This window comes from Odocoileus virginianus, chromosome 8, assembly GCF_023699985.2.
Source record: "Odocoileus virginianus isolate 20LAN1187 ecotype Illinois chromosome 8, Ovbor_1.2, whole genome shotgun sequence".
Taxonomy (NCBI): domain Eukaryota; kingdom Metazoa; phylum Chordata; class Mammalia; order Artiodactyla; family Cervidae; genus Odocoileus; species Odocoileus virginianus.
The window spans coordinates 14,530,198-14,552,940 of NC_069681.1; the positions used below are offsets into that span (position 1 = coordinate 14,530,198).

A 22,743-nucleotide genomic window follows, 5' to 3' on the forward strand; every position below is an offset into this window, starting at 1 on the left:
TTAGTTGATGCCAGAATGGGTCTATGGTCCAGGTATCAGTTTAGTAGTCCCATGGACCCCCGGTGGGCATTATATTACAGATAGGAAATCTTTTTCTCTGATATCTTAGGACAGGACAGTTATGATACAGCTAAAGTTACTCTGATGCCTGTTTATAGGTGGATAGATAGATAAATAGATCATCCTTGGAAGATGCTCCTTGTATGTTTCTGTATTCCTTCCTGTTTCTACGACAGCCCAGAACCTCAAAGGTACTGTCGGCCGGGACTGGAATTTATAAGCCAGGATAAACAGTGCTGGTGTTTAGAAGTCTGTAGCTCTCAGATGAGGTCCTGATTCGCGTGCGTTCTGTTGCCTGTTACACATTAGCCTAACCTGGGGGGAGGCTGTCTCCTGCCTTTGACATGCTTCTCTAACGGCCTCCTTTGTAGCTCAAGCTTCACCTGTGGGCTGGCGGGGGCCCTGGCCTCAAACCCTGTGGATGTGGTGAGAACACGCATGATGAACCAGAGAGTCCTCCGCGCTGGCGAATGCCCCGGCTACAAAGGTACCCTGGACTGCTTGTTACAGGTGAGTGGGGCTGTCCGTCTCTGCGCTGTTGTGAGTTCTTTCTGTGGCTTCCATGTTATCCTCTGAAGAGTTTCTCTTCATGATTTAAAAACCCAAGGGCTTAGAGCCCGATGACCCTCTGGTTCTGTCACTTGTAATCCTGTGACTCTGGTCTATGTACAGACAGTGTACACCTCGATTTCCTCACAAGTAGCACGGTGATACCACCTGTGTCACAGAATTATTATAAAAACATCGCGATAATACTGCCGAAATGGTTACTATGGTGCCTGGAATAATGTCATGTAGAAATATTGTATATATTTATAGTAAGTATAAGCATAATAATAAAGCCTTGTTCATAGAATATAATATATTAATATAAGGGACACTGGTGAAATAAGCACATTTACTTAGTCTTCAATATTCTGTGGATTGCTTCTGTCTGTGAAACTGCCCCCCAAATATATGTATACATATATATATATATTTTTAAATTTATATTTATTTAATCAAAGAAGTATCTAAGTTTTGAGGACTTAATATAACTACGATGAGTGATGCTCTAAAGCCTTGAGATGGTACAGAGTATTTGCCTAACACAGGGGCTTTTATAAATACAAAATCTAAATGAGTATTTAGAAATGAAAGTTCATTTTTCTTCTGTCTCTGCTCTGCTGTGAGGGGTGAGAAAATACTCATATTTTCTGCGATGACAGTAGAATTGTGTCTGCTTCCAGAATATATCGCCTTCCTGTTGAGTCAAACTGGAATGAATATCCTTCATTCAGACATCTCTGAAAGGAACCCATGAATCGTAACCTTAATTCTCAGTTTAAATAACTGGGCCTACTGTTGATGAGTAGATGACAGTTTGGGACTGTCTCTGCTACTGGACTGCCAGCAGCCAAAGATGAGGGACCTCTTCTACGGTTGCTGTTTCCGTCATGATGCTGGCACACCCCTAGATTTCAAAATATTGCTTTAATGAAGCAAAGATACTTAATGTTGTCCATCCAACAACATGAAGTAAAGGTACCCTGAATTATATGTTTATCACTGTTGCCTCCCTTTCTAATTTATGACCTGTTGTGAGTCCACATGGCAAGGAGGCAGTAGACTCTAGTTTGGAATTAAATCTCACTTCATCCAGCTCCTGTTTGCTTTGTGTGTGGGATGGTTTGGTACAGAGCCCGAGTCCTCACCTAGGCAGAAAGCTTTAAAGAACAAAGAGAGGCAGTGGGCAATGATTTCGTAGATAGTCCTTCCAACAGAACTGTATTTTTAAGAAAAATAGACCAGTTCAGTCTGGCTACTAATTATTAAGGCATATTTGACATAATTGGAAAGTTGGGCGCTAACTTTTTCCCCCCTCCCTTCTAACAGACATGGAAGAATGAAGGGTTTTTTGCTCTATATAAAGGGTTTTGGCCAAATTGGTTGAGACTTGGTCCTTGGAATATTATTGTATCCTTTTCTGTTGTAGATCTGAACAAAGATATACCGAAAGAATGTTGTTTGCATAAACTATCGGGTTATTAACTATAATTAAAAGGAGATTTTTTTCTCTTTTGAATTCTTCTCATTCAAGAAGTTAACTATTTAGTTTCTTTATACACAGGTATAAAGTCTCTCTGCCAGGCTCTGTGAAACTTGGTTTAATGATGGTGTTCTTGAAAGCCAATGATATCAATGAAAACCTTTATTTAGACTCTGCTCTAGGAGCTGAGTGTGTTTATGATTTCAGAGAGAGACAAGGATTTATTTATTTATTCTGTAAATCCCTGGCCACCCTTGGGCAGGATGTGGTTTGGCAGCTATGTTTAGAATGCTTGAGAGTGCCCAGTGATAGGAATTAGCTCCAGAATTATTTGCCTGATAAGCAGTTTGTCCTCCACACCAAAGTGAGAGGCAGGAAAGAAACAACAGTTTATTAGGAATGAAAGAATTGTAAAGTAGGAGATGTTGGTTTCTACCACCCTTGTTCTACTTGAAAAAAAAATTTTTTTTAATTGAGGATACTTGCTTTACCACCCTTGTTCGTCATCATCTGCTTCCCTCCCATGGAAGCTTGCCTCCTGGCCACCCTGGAGGAGAACTTCCAGGGTTCCTGCCTTCTCTTACAGACTTGACTATTCTGTACAGTCTTCCCCAATGTTAGAAAAGCTAGCAGTGTGGATGTACTCCCAGAAGCTGTTGCAGCTGATGTGAGGGATTTGTGTGCCTCAACTGTGGTCTGTCTCTTCCAAGCCGATCCTGGGAAGGCTCCTGGGGAGCTCTTCTGGGGTGTTTGAGGATGGAGCCCCTCATATTTCATCATGCCCACAGCACATTGTCTGCCCAGACATGTTTGTTAGGAGTTGTGCTATTTGTGGGTCTGTTTTGATGGGTCAGGATTAAGATGGCATAAAATGTCAGCCTTAACGAATACACCTGCAGTTTTTTGTGACCTATGAGCAGCTGAAGAAACTGGATTTGTGACAGGTCAAGACTGCATGAGACATCCTCTGAAAACGCTCACTTCTGAAATAGCGAAGCTTCCTGTCTTTCCCACTGCTTCTCACTGCTTGGCCCACCACAGATTGGGGTGTGAGCAACAGGTGAGGGCTGGGTTAGCTCAGATCATTTCATTGTGTCCCGCATCGGACGCCCTGCACCAAACTAACGGCCTCGACTGTAACATCCAGACACTAGTCCTTACCGTTCAAGTGCCCTTCGACATCAAAGATAACAGGAAATGCATGTTTCTTGCTAAAGAACACTTGCATGAAGATCAGGAACTGTGGACTGTTTCCTTCAGGCGAAGAGTAAGTCCTGGTGCACCTCAGCTCATAGCCGAGACTCCCAGACTGTTCTGAAGAAGCTCTTTGGAACGTGGGATAGAACGTCTGAGAAGGTGTTACTGTTCCTGAGCTTCTGGGGGGGTGGCTTTGGCTTCGTGTCCGCTGAAGAAATTCACACATGGAGACCTGGTGTACCCCAAGTATAAACAGGGCAGGATAGAGATCCCTGGAACATTGCACTGCTTTGTAATTTTCTATTTTGGCAGGATCTTTCACTTATAATAAGTGATTTTTAAGCCTTTCACCACTCTACCTTTGTGGGGAATTGTTACAAAGTATTACCATCTAAGCTCATGATGGTGTGAGAGGTTGGCTTGGAAGGTAGCAAAGTCGGTGTTGTGGGAGGTGTGTTTAAGCAACTTGGGTTCTGTCCTAGGTGATGGTAGTACTGGCTTGGCCAAAATGTTTCTTCAGGTTGCAAGAGTGTGGGGAAAATCTGAACGAACTTTTTGGCCAAGTCAATAATTTCCCTGTGATATTAGCAGAGTTTCTATCTCCCAGTCTGTACAATAGGGATAATAACATCTGTTGATACTGAATGTCAGGTGAAGAAAACAGTAGCTCCTACTACTAAACTTGTAGGATGAGTGTCTTTATATCGTGGTGTTGTATAGCCATAATTCCAGAATAAATAGTTCCTATGTGTGAGGAGAGTCATTTTATCATGGACTTCTCCCAAGTGAGGTCCTGTGATAAAACTCTTGTGAAAGAAAGGCTAACATGCTGTTGTGTTTCCCGTAGTGAAATGTGGCAAGTTAATTGAAGAGTTGATTTTTCCAGATTTCCCGGGTTTTACTTTAGTTCTGGTCACATTTGTTAAAATATTTCCTGTCTTGGACTTCCTTATCAGTTTGGATGGAAAATACTTGCTTGAAATTTGAAAAGCAATATTTTTGTATACCTAGAGTCTGATACGGAGAAGGCAATGGCAACCCACTCCAGTGCTCTTGCCTGGAAAATCCCATGGATGGAGGAGCCTGGTGGGCTGCAGTCCATGGGGTCGCAAAGAGTCGGACACGACTGAATGACTTCACTTTCACTTTTCACTTTCATGCACTGGAGAAGGAAATGGCAGCCCACTCCAGTGTTCTTGCCTGGAGAATCCCAGGGACGGGAGCCTGGTGGGCTGCCGTCTATGGGGTCGCACAGAGTCGGACACGACTGACGTGACTTAGCAGCAGCAGCAGAGTCTGATAAGAGGTATATAATAGCTTTCTTCTTTTCTTCTAAAGACAGGATATCATTCTTCTTTCTCGTCTTCATCTTACTCTTTTCAAAATAAAAAGTGACTCTGAGAGAGTCCCAGAACCTTTATACTTCTGGAAGACATCCCTAGGAAAGAAAATATATTCAACATTCACTTGGGTAACTTTGGTTCTACCCTTAGAGTGTGTTCAGTTGTGTCCAACTCTTAACTGCCCCATGGACTGTATCCCGCCAGGCTCCTCTGTCCATGAGATTTTCCAGGCAAGAACACTGGAGTGGGTTGCCAGTTCCTCCTCCAGGGGATCCCCCCGACCCAGGGGTCGAACCCATTTCTCTTGTGTCTCCTGCGTTGGCAGGCAGATTCTTGACTGCTGCGCCACCGGGGAAGCCCTGTGAGAGTGACAGTAATACGTACTTGCTGGGGCTCCAGGACAGGCACCTTTGCGCTATATGCAGGTTCCCAGTCCGTCCAGCCCCTTGGACTGCTCCTCCTTCGAAGCAGAATAGAAGGCACGCAGATTTTTGGGGGGGATTGGGCAATTTTTCTCCCGGTCTCTCACCTTGCCTTCTGTATTAATGCTGACTTTGAAAATAAGATTTTGTGAAGCAGGATTTCTGTTCCAAAAGTAAGAGCTAAGACAAGAAAGGAGGAGGTCAGAGGGGCAGGTAGGTGTTGATTGCTTCAAAATTCAGATGGAAGTCTAGTTCTCGCTGACCAGCTCCAAGAGCTGACCCTCTTCAGGCCTCGTCCCTCGTAACAAACCATATATTTCGAGAGGAGACTTCTCTTCTTACCAGAACATTCCATTGATGTAAGGGCTTTATATAGAAAGGCTTTCACTTTTGGGTTCCTTCAGTTTAAAGGATGACTTTTTATGAGCCACTCTTTGTTTTTTCCCCTTAATGTAGAAAACATTATAAGTGTACATATAATTCCTAAAACAGTAGAAGTGAGTTCATTTTGAAGACCGTGAAAAGATTGAATGTCATGCACTATTCATTGTATCAGTTTATTCCAATATGTTCATGTTCATACCAGGATGAAAAGAAAACCAAACCTCTCTGTAAAAGGTAAGCACATTTTTAAGACAAAAATGCTGTATTTCTTCAGTGCAGACTTATTATAAATACCTTACAGAACCGAGTCTTAACCTGTTTTGATTTTTTCTTTTTCTGTTCCCTCAACGAGTTATGCAGTTGTTGAAGCTTCCAACCAAGGAAGAACTTGAAGGACTGGGAGATTTGGTCTCCTTGTCTCCGGGGCTGTGACTATAAGTTCCCTCCCTCCACCCCCGAGGGTATTGTTAAATGTAGCAAAGGGATTTTTAGCTTTTATAACCCAAATGAAGAAAGTGGATTTTGTTTTTGTTTGCTTGTGGATTTGTGTAATCATTGATGGCTAAGTTTGGCTGATTGTGATATAAAGAACGGCTTCTGTTTTCTGTATTTATTCATACACAAGAAATAGTGTTTATTATTATATAGAGACTATAAAAGTTTTCATAAGCCTTTATATTTTGAACTCTTTATTTAAACATTGTTGGAAAATGTGGCATAAACCTTGTGTCATTATTTAATAAACTATAGTAATATAATAAAAATGATTTGTGGTTTTTTCAGATGCATTGAAACATTTGAACAAAAACAAGCTCTTAAAACGTCCGGGAAGTTGGAGTAGATCTTGCATTTGTGAAGGTAGTTGCAGACATTTCTCTCTGCTTAGAGAAGTTGTTGAGATCATCTTACTAATTGCCTGGAGAGGTGTGTGGCCTCTCCACAGTCTGCAGCTCAGTAGAGGCCAGTGAATTTGGCTCGTTGGGTTTGCTGGGCAAGGCAGCTTTGAGATTACGGAACACAGGTGGGGCGCCATCAGGGTCTTGACATTTCAAGACCCTCGAAGTCCTTCTAACGCCTGGTGTTGGCAGGATCCTTGGTTAACTGTTGGCTAGGCGGACACCTCTGGTTGTGATAAAACAACCAGGGGATGAAATGCAAACCTGGTTCATTTTTTTTTTTTTTACTTGAACATATTTTCTAGGTGCCTGTCTTAACATTTGAAATAAATTCAGTGGTCTATTGAAAAAACGGAATTGGCAAAAAAAAAAAGGAAGCCTTGTGGTCTCTGGTCCCCTGCCTAAGAGATCAGATGACACACCTTTATGTGATCGAGTTCACGTGAAGGTCAGTGGGAGGAGCTGGCTGCTGGTGAACCTTAAATGCTTGGGGAATTCACATCCCACTGGATCCGGGCACCTGTTAGACACACTGGGCGTGGAATCCAGGCTATCTATTTTTAAAGGCACAGCTGAGAAAATCTGATGGTAAGTTTTTGGTAGATGACAGCTGCTCCATCCTGAAGCAGAGTATGGGAATAGAAGACAAAGGCAATGGATGGATCAGTTTCTTGCAAACTTGATGCAAATCGTGGGACCAAGAGCAAAAAACTGGAAACTCCCTATGCCTATATGTCTCTTGCTGATAAAATAATCTGTACAGTAGCTTACCCCGAACTCAGGAGAAGAATGAGTTATATCTCAGTCTGCTGACCTGGGGAGATGTGCATGATATGCTATCATATAGGAAACAAGATGTAGACTTCTATAGGTATATCATGAACTCATCGCTTAGAGGAAAAAGCATAAGCTTACGTCAGTAGGGAATGGTTGTAAAGGTTGTGGATTAGGCTTCTCCAGAGAAAGAGGGACCAGTGGGATCAATGTGTGTGCCCATTCATGGTTTATTTTAAGGAATATGCTTATGTGACTGTGGGAGGCTGGCAAGTCTAAAACCTGTAGGGCAGCTACGCAGGACAGCAGACTGGAAACTCAGGCAGGGTTTCTAGTTGTCTTTTTTTTTTTTCTCTTTGGCTGTGCCATGCAGCTTGAAGCAGTGAATACACTGGACTGCCAGGGAACTCCCTCTGTTTTAGTCTTAAGTCAGAATTCTTTCTCTGGAAAACCAGTTTTTCCCTCCTAAGATCTCTAACTGATTGAATGGGGCCCACCCATATTATGGAGTGCAATCTTTTTTTTAAGCGCTTTTTAAAAACTTTTGTTTAATTTTTGGCTTTGTTCCTGTACGCAGGCTGTTTCTAGTCTCGATGAGTGGCAGCTTCTCATTGCGGTGGTTTCCCTTGTTGCGGAGCACAGGCTCCAGGGCTCACGGGCTTCGATAGTGGTGAGTCCTGGGCTGTGGAGCTCGGGCGCAGCAGTTGTGGAGTACAGACTGAGCTGCCTCAGCACGTGGGATCTCTGAGCAGGGATAGAACTGTGACCCCTGCATTGGCAGGCAGATTCCTGACCAGGGAAGTCCAGCATGGAGTGCAATCCTAATGTCAGCTGATTGTAGATGTTATTCACAGCTGCACGTACCTTCATGGCAACATCTAGGCTAGTGCTTGCCATATATCTGGGCACTGTAGCAAGGTCAAATTGACACAAAATTGAATCATCACAGGGTCGAAAATTATTAATATTTTCTTTATGCATAATTGTATTGGTTGGTTTGAAAACTGATGTTTTGCCATTTAAAGAAAAAATCTTAAAAAGGACTAATTTGGAATACAAATGTTCAAGGTACATAGAAGTGAAGGGAATTGGAGGGAGTGAGAGTTGCAGTGTATCTAATAGTCTACTTGTATTTTAACTATGTTTGTAAAGTATACCTAATGCCTGTCAAACATAAAATTGAGCTAAACGGTTAAATGGGAAACTTGTTTATTTCAGTTTTAACTACTTCCTGTTCCTCAGTAAACTTAGTACTTTTATAAGTTAAAAGTTTTTTTAACTTTTTTTTTTTTTGGACAGTGAGGGAAACCTCTAGAAGAGTGTATCATGTACACACGTAGCCTCTAAACTACACAGTATGTTATACAACTTTTAGACTTACTCTGTGACATAATGATATGCAGTTTCATTGTATTATATGGTAGAGTGACCACTACATTTTTAAGAGGTTTTGCTTCATCAATTATAATCTTGCAAATAGATTTCTAAAACAACCCACAATTCTCTACGGAAAGAGAAGCTGACAAAATGTAAGCTATTACCGCTGGGCTGAATGTATGTATGAGAATCCCAGTGATTCTTGACTTAAAAGTAGGTCTGCATCTAGCAGTTAATGCCAGGGTTATGAACATCCAAGAACTGTTTCATTTGAATTGTCACTACTTTACCTCTTTTTTTGGTGCAGGGGAGAGAGGGCTGTGTGACACCCAGGATCTTAGTTCCCTGACCAGGGATCAAACCTATGCCCCCTGCAATGGAAGTGTGGCATCCTAACCACTGGACCACCAGGGAACTCCTGCATCATTATTTAAATATTTATTTGCTTTTTTATTTATATGGCTGCACCGGGTCTTAGTGATGGCATGCAAGATCTTTAGTGGCAGCATGAATTCACGCTTAATTGCTAAGTCGTGTCTGACTCTTTGCGACTCTGTGGACCGTAACCCACCAGGCTCCTCTGTCCGTGGGATTCTCCAGGCAAGAATACTGGGGTGGGTTGCTGTGCCCTCCTCCAGAGGATCTTCCCCACCCAGGGATCTATCCCATCTCTTACATCTCCTGCAGTGTCAGGTGGGTTCTTCACCATGAGTGCCACCTGTCTTAATTGCGGCATGTGGGATCGAGTTCCCTGACCAAGGATGGAATCTGGGCCCCAGCATTGGGAGCGTGGGGTCTCAGCCACTGGATCACCAGGGAAGTCCCCCTGCATCACTATTTTAATTTGCTCTAATACTTGATGCTGTTTTAACATCATAATTTGCAGAGTATTTGCGTGCATGTGTGCTCAGTCGTGTCCAACTCTTTGCAACCCCATGGACTGTAGCCTACCAGTCTCCTCTGTCCACGGAATTTTCCAGGCACGAATACTGGAATGGCTTGCCATTTCCTACTCCAAACTTGCAGAGTAGATAATACCAGAAATACTTGCCATGTTAAATGGAAGCAACCTACTAAGGTTTGTTCATTACTTTTTGGAATCTTATGTGGTAAATGTTATCTTAAGGTCACCAAGGAGTCTGAGAATTGGGGTGAGAGCCCTGTGTGTGCTGTTTCTTACTGAGCTCGTTATTTACCCAGTTTCTCTTAGGACACAAAGATTTGTCAGTGTTCAGTTCAGTTGCAGTAAAATATGCATTTAAAAATTTGCCATTTTAATAACTTTTAAGTGTATAGTTCTGTGGCATTAAGTACACCATCATCCATCCCCTTAACTGTCCCATCTGAACTTTATACCCATTAAAGGGACTGAACTCTATACGCATTAAGTAAGTCTGCATTTTCTCCCCTCCTCCCAAACCTGGCAACCCCCATTCTATTCTCAGTCTCTAGGAGATCTTCCATGTTTTAGCATATTCACAATTTCCTTCCTTTTAAAGGCTGAATAATAATTTTGTTATGCATATATGCCACGGTTTGCTTATTCATTCATCCATCAATGAACACTTGGACTGTTTGCATGTTTGAGCTATTATAAATCATAGTGCTATAAATATGAGTGTACTAATGTCTCTCTGAGACTCTGCTTTCAGTCCTTTTGATTATATACCCAGAAGTGGAATTGCTGGATCATACGGTAATTGTATTCTTAATTTTTTTGAAGAACTGCATACTGTTTCCCACAGGGGCTGTATTATTTGACATTCTCACCAACAGTGCCAAAGGGTTCCACTTGATCCACATCCTTGCTAACACTTCTTGTTTTTGTTTTTTTTTTTTGTTTGTTTTAAATGGTAACTATCCTAATGGATGTGAGGTGTTATCTCATTGTAGGTTTGATTTGCATTTCCCTAATAATTAGTGGTGTTGAGTATCTTTTTTTGCTGTTCTTGTTGTCCATTTGTACATCTTTGGAGAAATGTCTATTCAAGTTCTTTACTTGGTTTTGAATTGGGTTGTTTGGTCTTTTTATTGAGTTTTAGCAGTTCTCTATATAATTTTAGATATCAATCCCTTATGAGATATATGATATGCAAATCTTTTCTCCCATTCTTTGAGTTGCCTTTTTACTTTTAGATAGTGCTTTTTGCTACACATTATAAAACTTAATGAAGTCCAGTTTGCTTCTAAGGGCTTTATTGCTTTACTTTATTTATTTACTTTAATAATTTAATAATTATTTAATATATAATTTAATATATATTTAATTTAATTTAATTTAATTTAATTTAATATATAATAAAAATTTAATAATTTAATAATTTACTTTATTGCTTTATTTATTTAGGTCCTTGGTCTATTTTTTAAATTTTTATATATAGTGTTAGATAAGGGTCCAGCTTCCTTTTTTTTGTGTGTGGATATTCAGTTTCCCCAGTACCATTTGTTGAAAAGACTGTCCTTTCTCCATTTAATAGTTTTGTCAAAAATCATTTCAATATATATGTGAGGATTTATTTTTTGTATCTTCATAGGTCTATCTATGCCAGTACCACACTATTTTGATTACTGTGGCTTTGTATTAAGATTTGAAATCAGGAAATGTGAATCCTGCAGTTTTATTGTTCTTTTTCAAGATGGTTTTGGCTTATTTTGGGGTCCTTTGAGTCTCCATATGAATTTTAGGATGGGTTTTTCTGTTTTGCTAAAACCATCATTGGGATTTTGATAGAGATTGCATTGAATCTGCAGATTTCTTTGGGTAGTATTGACATTTTAATAATATTAAGTGTTAAAAGCCATGAACATGGGATGTATTTCCATTTATTTGTCATCTTCAATTTCTTTTAGCAATGTTTTTATTGTATAAGGTCTTACAAGTCTTTTTTCCCTTTGGTTAATTTTTGAGTATTTTATTCTTTTTGATGCTATTGTAAATGGAATTGTTTTAAATTTTCAGATTATTCATTGTTTGTATAGAGGAATGCAACTGATTTTTCTGTGTTGATTTTGTATCATATTTGCTGAATTCATTTATTAGTTCTGATAGTTTTTTTTTTTTTTAGAATATTTAGAGTTTTCTACACTTAAGATCATGTCATCTACAAACAGATAATTTACTTCTTCCTTTCTAATTTGGATATCTTGTATTTCATGCCTAATTGCTCTCACTAGAACTGCCAGTACAATATTGAATAGAACTGGTGAAAGTGGGTGTCTTTGCCTTGTTCCTGATCCTAGAGGAAAAGGTTTTCAGTCTTTCACCATTGAGTATGATATTTGCTGTGGATTTTTCATATGTGGTTTTTATTATGTTGAGGTAGTTTCCCTTTATTCCTGTTTTGTTGAGTGTTGAATTTTGTCAAATGCTTTTTCTACATCAGTTGAGATGGTCATGTGGGGTTTTTCCTTCATCCTGTTAACGTAGCATATTACATTGATCAATTTTTGTATGTTGAACCATTCTTCCATTCCAGGAATAAATTCCACTTGGACATAATATACAATCCTTTTAATATGCTGCCGATTCTCCTTGCTAATATTTTGTTCAGGATTTTTGTAGCAATGATCATAAGGGATATTTGTAGTTTTCTTGCAGTATCTTTGTTTGACTTTGTTATCTGGGTAATGCTGGCCTCATAGAATGAGTTAGGAAGTGTTTCCTCTTTAGTTTTTTGGAAAATGTTGAGAAACATTGGTATTGGTTCTTCCATAAATGTTTGGTAGAATCCACCATTAAAACCATCAGGTCCGAGGGTTTTCTTTGTTAGATTTTTGATTACTGATTCAGTCTCCTTACTTTTTTTTTTTTTTATTGCTGATTCAATAATTCTTCTTCTTTTTTTTTTTGATTACGCCTTACTGAATAGGTCCATTCAGATTTTCTGTTTCTTTCTGATTCAGTCTTGGTAGGATTTGTGTTTCTAGAAATTTGTCCATTTCATCTGTATTATCCAGTTTGTTGGCATACAGTTATTCATAGTAGTTTCTTATATTTCTTTTTTTTTTCCTCTAGAATTGGTAGTAATGTCGCCATTTTCATTTTTGATTTTAGTAATTTTAATCTTCTGTTGTTTTTTTTTTCCTTAGTCCATCTAGCTAAAGGTTTTTGTGCATTTTGTTAATCTTGTCAAAGAACCAAGTTTTGGATTTTTTTATTCTCTATTTAATTTATCTGTGCTCTAATCTTTCTTATTTTCCTTCATTGTGTTAGCTTTGGGTTTAGTTTTGTCTTTTTCTAGTTGGTTAAGTTGTAAATTTGCATTTCACTTTCATTTGTCTCTAAGTATTTCTCATTTCCTTTGTGACTTCTTTATTGATACCTTGTTTGAGAGTGTATTGTTTAATTTCCACAATTTTGTGAGTTTTCCAGTTTTCCTTTAGTTATGGATTTCTAACTTTATCTCATTGTGACCAGAGACCCTTCACAGAGACTCAAGCAAGAAGCAACCTGAAGTTCTTCTCTAAGAGTGATGGAAGAGGATCTCCTTGGTCCAGGGTTTGAGGATCTGCCTGCCAATGCAGGGGGCACGGGTTTGATCCCTGGTCAGGGAAGATTCCACATGCCATGGGGCAACTAAGCCTGTGCGCCACAACTACTGTGCCTGAGCTCCAGCTAGTGAAGCCTTTGTGCCTAGAGTCCATGCTCTGCACCTAGAGAAGCCACCTCAATGAGAAGCTTGCATGTCACAGCTAAAGAAAGCCCAACTGAAGCAAGGAAGACCCAGCACAGCCAAAAATAAAATGAATACTTTTCTAAAAAGAGTGATGGAAGAGACTGTGGAGTTTGAATCAGGGCTGGAAAGGGTCCAGCAATTTGCTTATAACTACAAATGGCTGAGTGCTCCTCCGTTCTCAACCAGGGAGGTCTTTCTTTCCCAGGGAGGTCTTTTCTGCATCCTGGGTGAGATCCAGCCTACCTTGTACTTCCCCTCGTTAAAGGATAATTTTCAGGAAAATGTAAAAGCATGATTCATACAAATATAAATTAATGAAACAGAAGGAGTGAAACAAACAGGGAAGAAATCTCAAAAAATGCCCAGGCAAATTAAAAATACAACCAGATCTTTAGAAAATTACAGTATTTTGAAAATCTTTATAACTGAAGAACATCATTAGAATTAAATAGATAGGCAATTTGCCTTTAAATCCTGATGTCACTTTTCTCCCCAAGATTCGTAATTAAAGAAAAAAAATTTTAGCTAGTTTAAAAAAATTAATGAGATGGAATTAGTTCAGGAAATTAGAGCTTGAAGCCTATACTTGTGTTGATTCCTTTTTAAAGAGCAATAAACTTTATATAAGATAAAAAAATAGACAGTTCTTTGAATAGAGCAATAGTAAACTGTAAAATCAGTTCAGTCTCTCAGTCATGTCTGAATCTTTGTGACCCCATGAATCGCAGCACACCAGGCCTCCCCTGTCCATCACCAACTCCCAGAGTCCACCCAAACCCATGTCCATTGAGCAGGTGATGCCATCCAACCATCTCATCCTCTGTCATCCCCTTCTCCTCCTGCCCTCAATCTTTCCCAGCATCAGGGTCTTTTCCAATGAGTCAGATCTTCATCAGGTGGCCAAAGTATTGGAGTTTCAGCTTAAGCATCAGTTCTTCCAATGAACACCCAGGACTGATCTCCTTTAGGATGGACTGGTTGGATCTCCTTGCAGTCCAAGGGACTCTCAAGAGTCTTCTCCAACACCACAGTTCAAAAGCATCAATTCTTCGGAGCTCAGCTTTCTTCACAGTCCAACTCTCACATTCATACATGACTACTGGAAAAACCATAGCCTTGACTAGACGGACCTTTATTGACAAAGGAATGTCTCTGCTTTTCAATATGCTGTCCATGTTGGTCATAACTTTCCTTCCAAGGAGTAAGCATCTTTTAATTTCGTGGCTGCAGTCACCATCTGCAGTGATTTTGGAGCCCAGAAAAATAAAGTCAGCCACTGTTTCCAGTTTCCCCATCTATTTCCCATGAAGTGATGGGACCAGATGCCATGATCTTAGTTTTCTGAATGTTGAGCTTTAAACCAACTTTTTCACTCTTTCACTTTCATCAAGAGGCTCTTTAGTTCTTCACTTTCTGCCATAAGGGTGGTATCATCTGTGTATCTGAGGTTATTGATATTTCTCCTGGCAATCTTGATTCCAGCTTGTGCTTCCCCCAGCCCAGCGTTTCTCATGATGTACTCTGCATATAAGTTAAATAAACAGGGTGATAATATATTGCCTTGACATACTCCTTTTCCTGCTTGGAACCAGTCTGTTCTATGTCCATGTCCAGTTCTAACTGTTGCTTCCTGACCTGCATACAGGTTTCTCAAGAGGCAGGTCAGTGGTCTGATACTCCCATCTCTTTCAGAATTTTCCACAGTTTACTGTGATCCACACAGTCAAAGGCTTTGGCATAGTCAATAAAGTAGAAATAGAGGTATTTCTGGAACTCTCTTGCTTTTTCCATGACCCAGTGGATGTTGGCAATTTGAACTCTGGTTCCTCTGCCTTTTCTAAAACCAGCTTGGACATCTGGAAGTTCACGGTTCATGTATTGCTGAAGCCTGGCTTGGAGGATTTTAAGCATTACTTTACTAGCGTGTGAGATGAGTGCAATTGTGTGGTAGTTTGAGCATTCTTTGGCATTGCCTTTCTTTGGCCAGTCCTGTGGCCACTGCTGAGTTTTCCAAATTTTCTGATATATTGAGTGCAGCACTTTCACAGCATCATCTTTCAGGATTTGAAATAGCTCAACTGGAATTCCATCTCCTCCACTAGCTTTGTTCATAGTGAGCTTCCTGAGGCCCATTTGACTTCACGTTCCAGGATGTCTGGCTCTAGGTGAGTGATCACACCATTGTGATTATCTGGGTCATGAAGATCTTTTTGTATACAGTTCTTCTGTGTATTCTTGCCACCTCTTCTTAATATCTTCTGCTTCTGTTAGGTCCCTACCATTTCTGTCCTTTATTGAGCCCATCTTTGCATGAAATGTTCCCTTGGTATCTCTAATTTTCTTGAAGAGATCTCTAGTCTTTCTCATTCTATTGTTTTCCTCTATTTCTTTTTTTTTTTTCCTCTATTTCTTTGCATTGATCGCTGAGGAAGGCTTTCTTATCTCTCCTTGCTATTCTTTGGAACTCTGCATTCAAATGGGTATATCTTTACTTTTCTCCTTTGCTTTTCGCTTCCCTTCTTTTCACAGCTATTTGTAAGGCCTCCTCAGACAGCCATTTTGCTTTTTTGCATTTCTTTTTCTTGGGGATGGTCTTGATTCCTGTCTCCTGTACAATGTCACGAACCTCCATTCATAGTTCATCAGGCACTCTGTTTATAAGATCTAGTCCCTTCAATCTATTTCTCACTTCCACTGTATAGTCATAAGGGATTTGATTTAGGTCGTACCTGAATGGTCTAGTGGTTTTCTCGACTTTCTTCAATTTCAGTCTGAATTTGGCAATAAGGAGTTCATGATCTGAGCCACAGTCGGCTCCGGGTCTTGTTTTTGCTGTGTGTATGGAGCTTCTCCATCTTTGGCTGCGAAGAATATAATCAGTCTGATTTCGGTGTTGACCATCTGGTGATGTCCATGTGTAGAGTCTTCTCTTGTGTTGTTGGAAGAGGGTGTTTGCTGTGACCAGTGCGTTCTCTTGGCAGAACTCTATTAGCCTTTGCCCTGCTTCATTCTGTACTCCAAGGCCAAATTTACTTCAGGTATTTCTTGACTTCCTACTTTTGCATTCCAGTCCCCTGTAATGAAAAGGACATGTTTTTGGGGTGTTAGTTCTAGAAGGTCTTGTCGGTCTTTATAGAACTGTTTAGCTTCTTCAGCATTACTGGTCAGGGCATAGACTTGGATTACTGTGATACTGAATGGTTTGCCTTGGAAACGAACAGAGATCATTCTGTCGTTTTGGAGATTCCATCCAAGTACTGCATTTCAGACTCTTCTGTTGACTATGATGGCTACTCCATTTCTTCTAAGGGATTCTTGCCCACAGAAGTAGATATGATGGTCATCTGAGTTAAATTCACCCATTCCAGTCCATTTTAGTTCACTGATTCCTAGAATGTTGATGTTTACGCTTGTCATCACCTGTTTGACCACTTCCAGTTTTCCTTGAGTCATGGACCTAACGTTCCAGGTTCCTAGGCAGTATTGCTCTTTACAGCATTGGACCCTGCTTCCATCACCAGACCCATGCACAACTGGTGTTGCTTTTGCTTTGGCCCCATCCCTTCATTCTTTCTGGAGTTATTTCTCCACTGATCTCCAGTAGCATATTGGGCACCTACCGACCTGGGGAGTTCCTCTTTCAGTATCCTATCATTTTGCCTTTTCATACTGTTCATGGGCTTCTCAAGGCAAGAATACTGAAGTGGTCTGCCATTCCCTTCTCCAGTAGACCACATTCTGTCAGACCTCTCCACCATGACCCGTCTGTCCTGGGTGGCCCCACATGGCACAGCTTAGTTTCAGTGAGTTAGACAAGGCTGTATTCCATGTGATCAGATTGCCTAGTTGTCTGTGATTGTGGTTTCCATCTGCCTGCCCTCTGATGCCCTCTCTCAGTGCCAACCATCTTGGGTTTCTCTTACCTTGGACGTGGGGTTATCTCTTCAGGGCTGCTCCAGCAAAGCTCAGCCGCTGCTCCTTATCTTGGATGTGGGGTAGCTCCTCTTGCTGCGGTCCTGTGCCGCCCGTCGCAGCCTGTAAAATAGATTGTAAGAAATTTCTCTGTATACAGCTTGAGACAAGGAGATGGGAAATATGAAAGGTTAAGAGACTTGGGGGACAGAATGAAAAGGTTGTATTTGGACAAGTTCCCATCAGGAAGCAGAATTTATGTAAAGACTTGAATGGCGTTAAATAGACTGACTATGGTTGTTAGACAACCTAGATATGAGCTGCGGTGGGAAACGGTTACCACCCCTAAACTTGAAGAAACAAGGCTAGGAAGTTATTTTTTAGCAACATAATGTAATAATGGTTTTTTTCCCCCATTTCTTTAAATTTTATTACTAGTAAACATGCAGTTCATAGCTTTTTGAGGTTGAAATCTTGACAAGTGCTTATGTCTTTATTCAAAATATGCCTTGATTCTAAATTGGAAGCTGGGGGACCATATGTCTGATCTAAGGAAGCAATTCTGTTGTGAAATAAAGCCTAACTTACTATTTAAGTAAATTGTCCAGATTTAAAGTGATTTATACAGATCACTGATGTGTGAATGAGAAATTGATACAGTGAGTAAGCAAAGAAATACCTTGAAAAGTCAAACAGATCTTCAAATACTTGTTGAAGCTATAAAACCAACACTGAGAGAAGTGATTCTGATAATCAATTAGGGATCATGTAGGAAGAAATTCAACAGTTTCAAATTACCGTGCTCTGAAAAATGCAAGAGGGAGTTGCAGACATGCAGGTGGCATAAGAATATTTTCTTTCAAATGATTTCATCTTGTGACTTCATTGTAAGCCATGAAGTGAAGGCATAAATCTGAGAAGCCAGATGTTTAATCTTTCCTCCTCACCAATGCTATGATTTAATGTTTTGGCACTTAAACTTCACCTACTGGGTAAAGTAAGGAGCAGATGAGAGGTACTTGATCCTACAACATTGGGTGTTCTTGCGATGTTACATTATTAGCTGGGATCTTGGGCAGTGGTCAGATTTTAGTCACTGATTGGGGCTGACCAAGGTGAGACCTTGAAGTGGACCAGAAGGATGTCTTGGGATCTGTGTCTCCATCTCCTCCACGTTCTCATCCCATCCTTGATCTGGAACACCCTTGACTGCTGTCCTATAGACAGTTTTCCATTTCCAGCGGCCTATTCTAAGACATTAACAGATGAAAAGTCTTAAGAAGCAAAGATACAGCTTTAGAATGTTTAGTTACAGACATTTATAGCACGTAATAGGGATGTTCACCATTATCTGTGCCTTTAGAGCAGCAGGATACAATGTGTGGCTTTTTTCTTCTTCTATTTTTTGCTACAGTGCCTGGCAAGCAGGATTTTAGTTGGGTGATCAGGGATCAACCCATGCCCCCTACTATGAAAGTGTGGAGTCTAAACCACTGGACCATCAGGGAAGTTGCTGTGTGGTGTTTCTTGAACCAAAGCCTTTGATCAGTGTTTTTAATGTGTGTTTTCATTTCATATACATATATGTATATATTTTTTCTGAATCATCAGCATGATTGTCTTAGGATTACCACATGATTTCAGCTTCTACCCCACCTCCCTTGCTATTTTTATTAAGCTATAGAAGAACAGGGGTTGATTTATATGCAAATGGTATATACAAGCTGGATTTAGAAAAGGCAGAGGAACCAGAGTCTGCCAACATCTGCTGGATCATAGAAAAAGCTAGAGAATTCCAGAAAGACATCTGCTTCATTGGCTACGCTAAGCCTTTGGCTGTGTGGATCACAACAAACAGGAAAATTCTTAAAGAAATGGGAATACTGGACCACCTTACCTGCCTCCTGAGAAGTCTGTGTTTCTCAGGAGGTCGAGAAGCAACAGAACCAGACATGGAACAATGGACTGGTTCCAAATTGGGGAAGGAGTACATCAAGGCTGTATATTGTCACCCTGTTTATTTATCTCATGAGCAGAGTACATCATGTGAAATGCTGGGATGGGTGAAGCACAAGCTGTAATCAAGATTGTGGAGAGAAATATGAATAACCTCAGGTACACAGATGACAGAAAATGAAGAGGAATTAAAGAGCCTTTTGTTGAAGGTGAAAGAGGAGAGTGAAAAAGCTGGCTTGAAACTCAACATTAAAAAACTAAGATCATGGCATCCTGTCCTATCACTTCATGGCAAATAGATGGGGGAAACAATGGAAACAGGACAGACTGTTTTCTTGGTCTCCAAAATCACTGCTGATGGTGACTGCAGCCATAAAATCAAAAGATGCTTGCTTCTTGGAAGAAAAGCAATGACAGACCTATACAGCATATTAAAAAGCAGAGACATCACTTTGACAACAAATGTATATCTGGTTAAAGCTGTGGTTTTTTCAGTAGTCATGTATAGATGTGAGAGCTGGACAATAAAAAGGCTGAGCGCCAAAGAATTGGTGCCTTTGGATAAGACTCTTTGAGAATCCCTTGAACTGCAAGGAGATCAAACCAGTCAATCCTAACGGAAACCAACTCTGAATATTCATTGGAAGGACTGATTCTGAAGCTGAAGCTCCAATACTTTGGCCACCTGATGCTAAGAGCCAACTAATTGGAAAAGACCCTGATGCTGGAAAAGACAGAAGGCAGGAGGAGAAGGGGACAACAGAGGATGAGATGGTTGGATGGCATTGCCGACTCGATGTACATGAGTTTGAGCAGACTCCGGGAAATGGTGAAGGACAGGGAGGCCTGGCATGCTGCAGTCCATGGGGTCACAAAAAGTGGGATGCAACGGAGCAACTGAACAGATGTATAAGCCATTTAAGGACATGAAGTTTGGGATACAGCCTGCGTGAAGGCTTCCTGGTGATTCAAATGACTGAGTGTATTGCTGGTGTAACATGAGTGTGAGAACCCCAGAGCAGCTCTGTGGCAGGAATCAGCACCGTCTTCATGTTGTCAGCAGCAAGTTCGTTTTCCAGCAAGACAGTATCATCCAGGTCTTTATTGTTACTTTGAATGTTATTGGTTTTATATTTTTACTGATATGTAGCTTATAAATCCACTTTGATATAAATATGCAACGCTTTTAGGTCAAGTTTTCTTTTTCTTTTTTTCCCCATGCTTAAATAACATCATACAGTTGTTTATGTCAGAGTTGGGACTCTGCAAGTTTTTTTAAAGGCTTTGTGTATCACTTGGACACAACTGAGCAATTGATCACTCACACACAACTTGGAAAAACTCTGGGATAGTACAAACAGCATCATCCCCAGGTTATCTGAGTTCTAGTCCTAGTTTTGACATTAATCATCCATAGGACTTTAGACTGGTCATCTTCTCTCTGTCTACCTCAGTTTGCTCATCTGTAGAATGGAAATAGTTTGATTTTAGGCTCTCTAGGTTTTCTTCCAGCTCTTAATCCCATTCTTACAAGGTCAAGAGCCCTTACTTGGGAACACACCCAGGTCCTGGTGTGTGCTGTTTGCTCTCTGAGAATAAAGTCTGAAGTCACTGTGCCTTTAAGCTAAAGACTGTCAAGATGACCACGAAGCTGCTTCTAGCTGCTCTGAGCCTCATGGAGGAGCAGGATGGGGCCTCATTAACTGTGTGGGCTGAGACACAGGCACATGCTTTGGGTGTCCCTGGTGTGTGATGTTGCTGGTGTAAGACAGTGATTCCTTATGGGCCTGGGGACCGTGGACTGTCATGAGTATCAGGGCTTCTCAATCCAGTGAACTTCTGGAACCCCATCCCACTTGAGAACTAGGTGGAAATAGACGCCGATAACTGTTGGCAGTGGGTCCAGTCCTCGAGGTGTGGCACAGAAGAAAGGCTGGAAAGCAGGTGGGGAAGTTGTCCTTGGCACGTGCTCGATGGTATTACTGGGAGGTCCCCACAGGCAGAGGTACAGCTGCCATCAAGTCCTAGAGGCTTTGGAAGGTCAGCCTGGAAAATCCCAGAGGTTAAAATAAAATCTAAGCCACATGAAAGTCAAAGTTCCTCCTCCTTCCTCTCCCCCTGCCCCCCATTCCTCTCCAATACCTAAGCCTTATTGAGCAGCCACCCTGTGTGATGCTAAAGCTTCCACATTAGAGCATCTCATTTCATCTAAGGGCACGTACTTGTATTATTTTAATCAGTACACCTTTCCACATCAGGACGCTGAGGCACGGAGGTTACAGTCCCCACATTCACTCGGGGAAGGTGGCCAGGGTCTAGCCCTGGTGGTTGGCCTCTGGGACCCGGCTCTCAAACACCGTTCTGTATTGTCGGCACAAACGCAAGGACAGGCAGAGGATGGTGAGCACCCTGGACCGACCCTGGCGCCGGCCTCGGGAATGTGAGTGAACCGGCTTAACCATCATCCATCCCGTGTGCAGCGAAGCCTCCACAGAGACCCCAGGCTGGGATGCTGATGCTCTCCGGCGGGGAGCTTGGTTGTGGCCGCCTGGGATCCAGCTTCTGTGGCAAGAACGGGAGTATCCCCAGGCAGCCTGGTACAGATACGCGGGGTCCGGGTCACTATTCCGGCCCCAAAAGGAGCGGGCCCTGCGTGGCTGTCGCGGTGTTAGGGTGAGCCGGCCACTGGCGCGCGAGGCCCCCAGGCGCCCGCCTGCCCGCCCGCCTGCCGCGGCCACCCGGAGGCGCACGTGCAGACTTGGAGGCGGGGACGGAAGGGAAGCCCTGGCTGGCCCTGAAGCTCACCCACAGTTGTTCTTTAGCAAGCTCACAACCCAGTAAGGAAGTGAGGGGGCAGCGGGGTTGTGGGGGGAGGAAGGAGGGGGGGTCGCGGGGGTGGGGGGAGAAACAAAAGTGGCAAAAATTTTTTCCTCTTCCTTCCCCTGTTTCAAGTTTACAGTTCGATTCAACAAAATGCCAGTCACGCTTGATAAAAATCTGCAGATGAAAATTTTAAAATGCAGGATCTAGGTTATTTCACGTGAATATCTGCCTGTTATGCCATGACATAATCATGAAACTTATTTAATTTGAAAAAGAAGACATGCATTTTTGCTTTTTCGTTGTTTTGTTTTTAATCATCAAAACCAAACAAAACATCTGTCATTTACCAACCAGAAGGCTGGCGAGCATATTTCCACCCAGAGGAGTCCTCCAGAGGTGACCAAAGGTGACCAGTACCTCCCCTCCCCACATCCCAGCCAAGGGGAGAAGGAAGGAACCTTCTTTGGGAGGTGGGGATAACAACTTACAACCTTGTGTTAGGGTTCGGTTATTTTAGATTTACTGCTAGTACATACGGAGAAGGCAATGCACCCCACTCCAGTACTCTTGCCTGGCAAATCCCATGGATGGAGAAGCCTGGTGGCTGCAGTCCATGGGGTTGCGAAGAGTCGGACACGACTGAGCGACTTCACTTTCACTTTTCGCTTCCATGCACTGGAGAAGGAAATGGCAACCCACTCCAGTGTTCTTGCCTGGAGAATCCCAGGGACGGGGGAGCCTGGTGGGCTGCCGTCTATGGGGTCGCACAGAGTCGGACACGACTGACGCGACTCAGCAGCAGCAGCAGCAGCTAGTACATGTTTACATGTTTTACACCATAACCTGCTGGCCCCTGGCAGGGAGTCACAAGCTGAATGAGCACCACATGGGGAA

General features: G+C 41.7%; 1 protein-coding gene across 4 annotated transcripts in view; it reads left to right on the forward strand.

Moving 5' to 3' along the window:
• SLC25A30 (solute carrier family 25 member 30) overlaps positions 1–3,569 on the forward strand; it is an 84,797-nt gene extending 81,228 nt beyond the window's left edge. For 3 of the 4 annotated variants that reach the window (XM_070471202.1, XM_070471203.1, XM_070471205.1), the window contains 3 exons: positions 432–570; positions 1,936–2,016; positions 2,989–3,569. In XM_070471202.1, the coding sequence (XP_070327303.1) occupies positions 432–570; positions 1,936–2,016; positions 2,989–3,030 (262 nt within the window). In that variant the 3' untranslated portion in view covers positions 3,031–3,569. Of the gene's footprint in view, positions 1–431; positions 571–1,289; positions 1,702–1,935; positions 2,017–2,988 lie in introns of those variants that run through there. The other variant, XM_070471204.1, reaches the window with a different exon arrangement.
• The last annotated feature ends 19,174 nt before the right edge of the window (positions 3,570–22,743 follow it).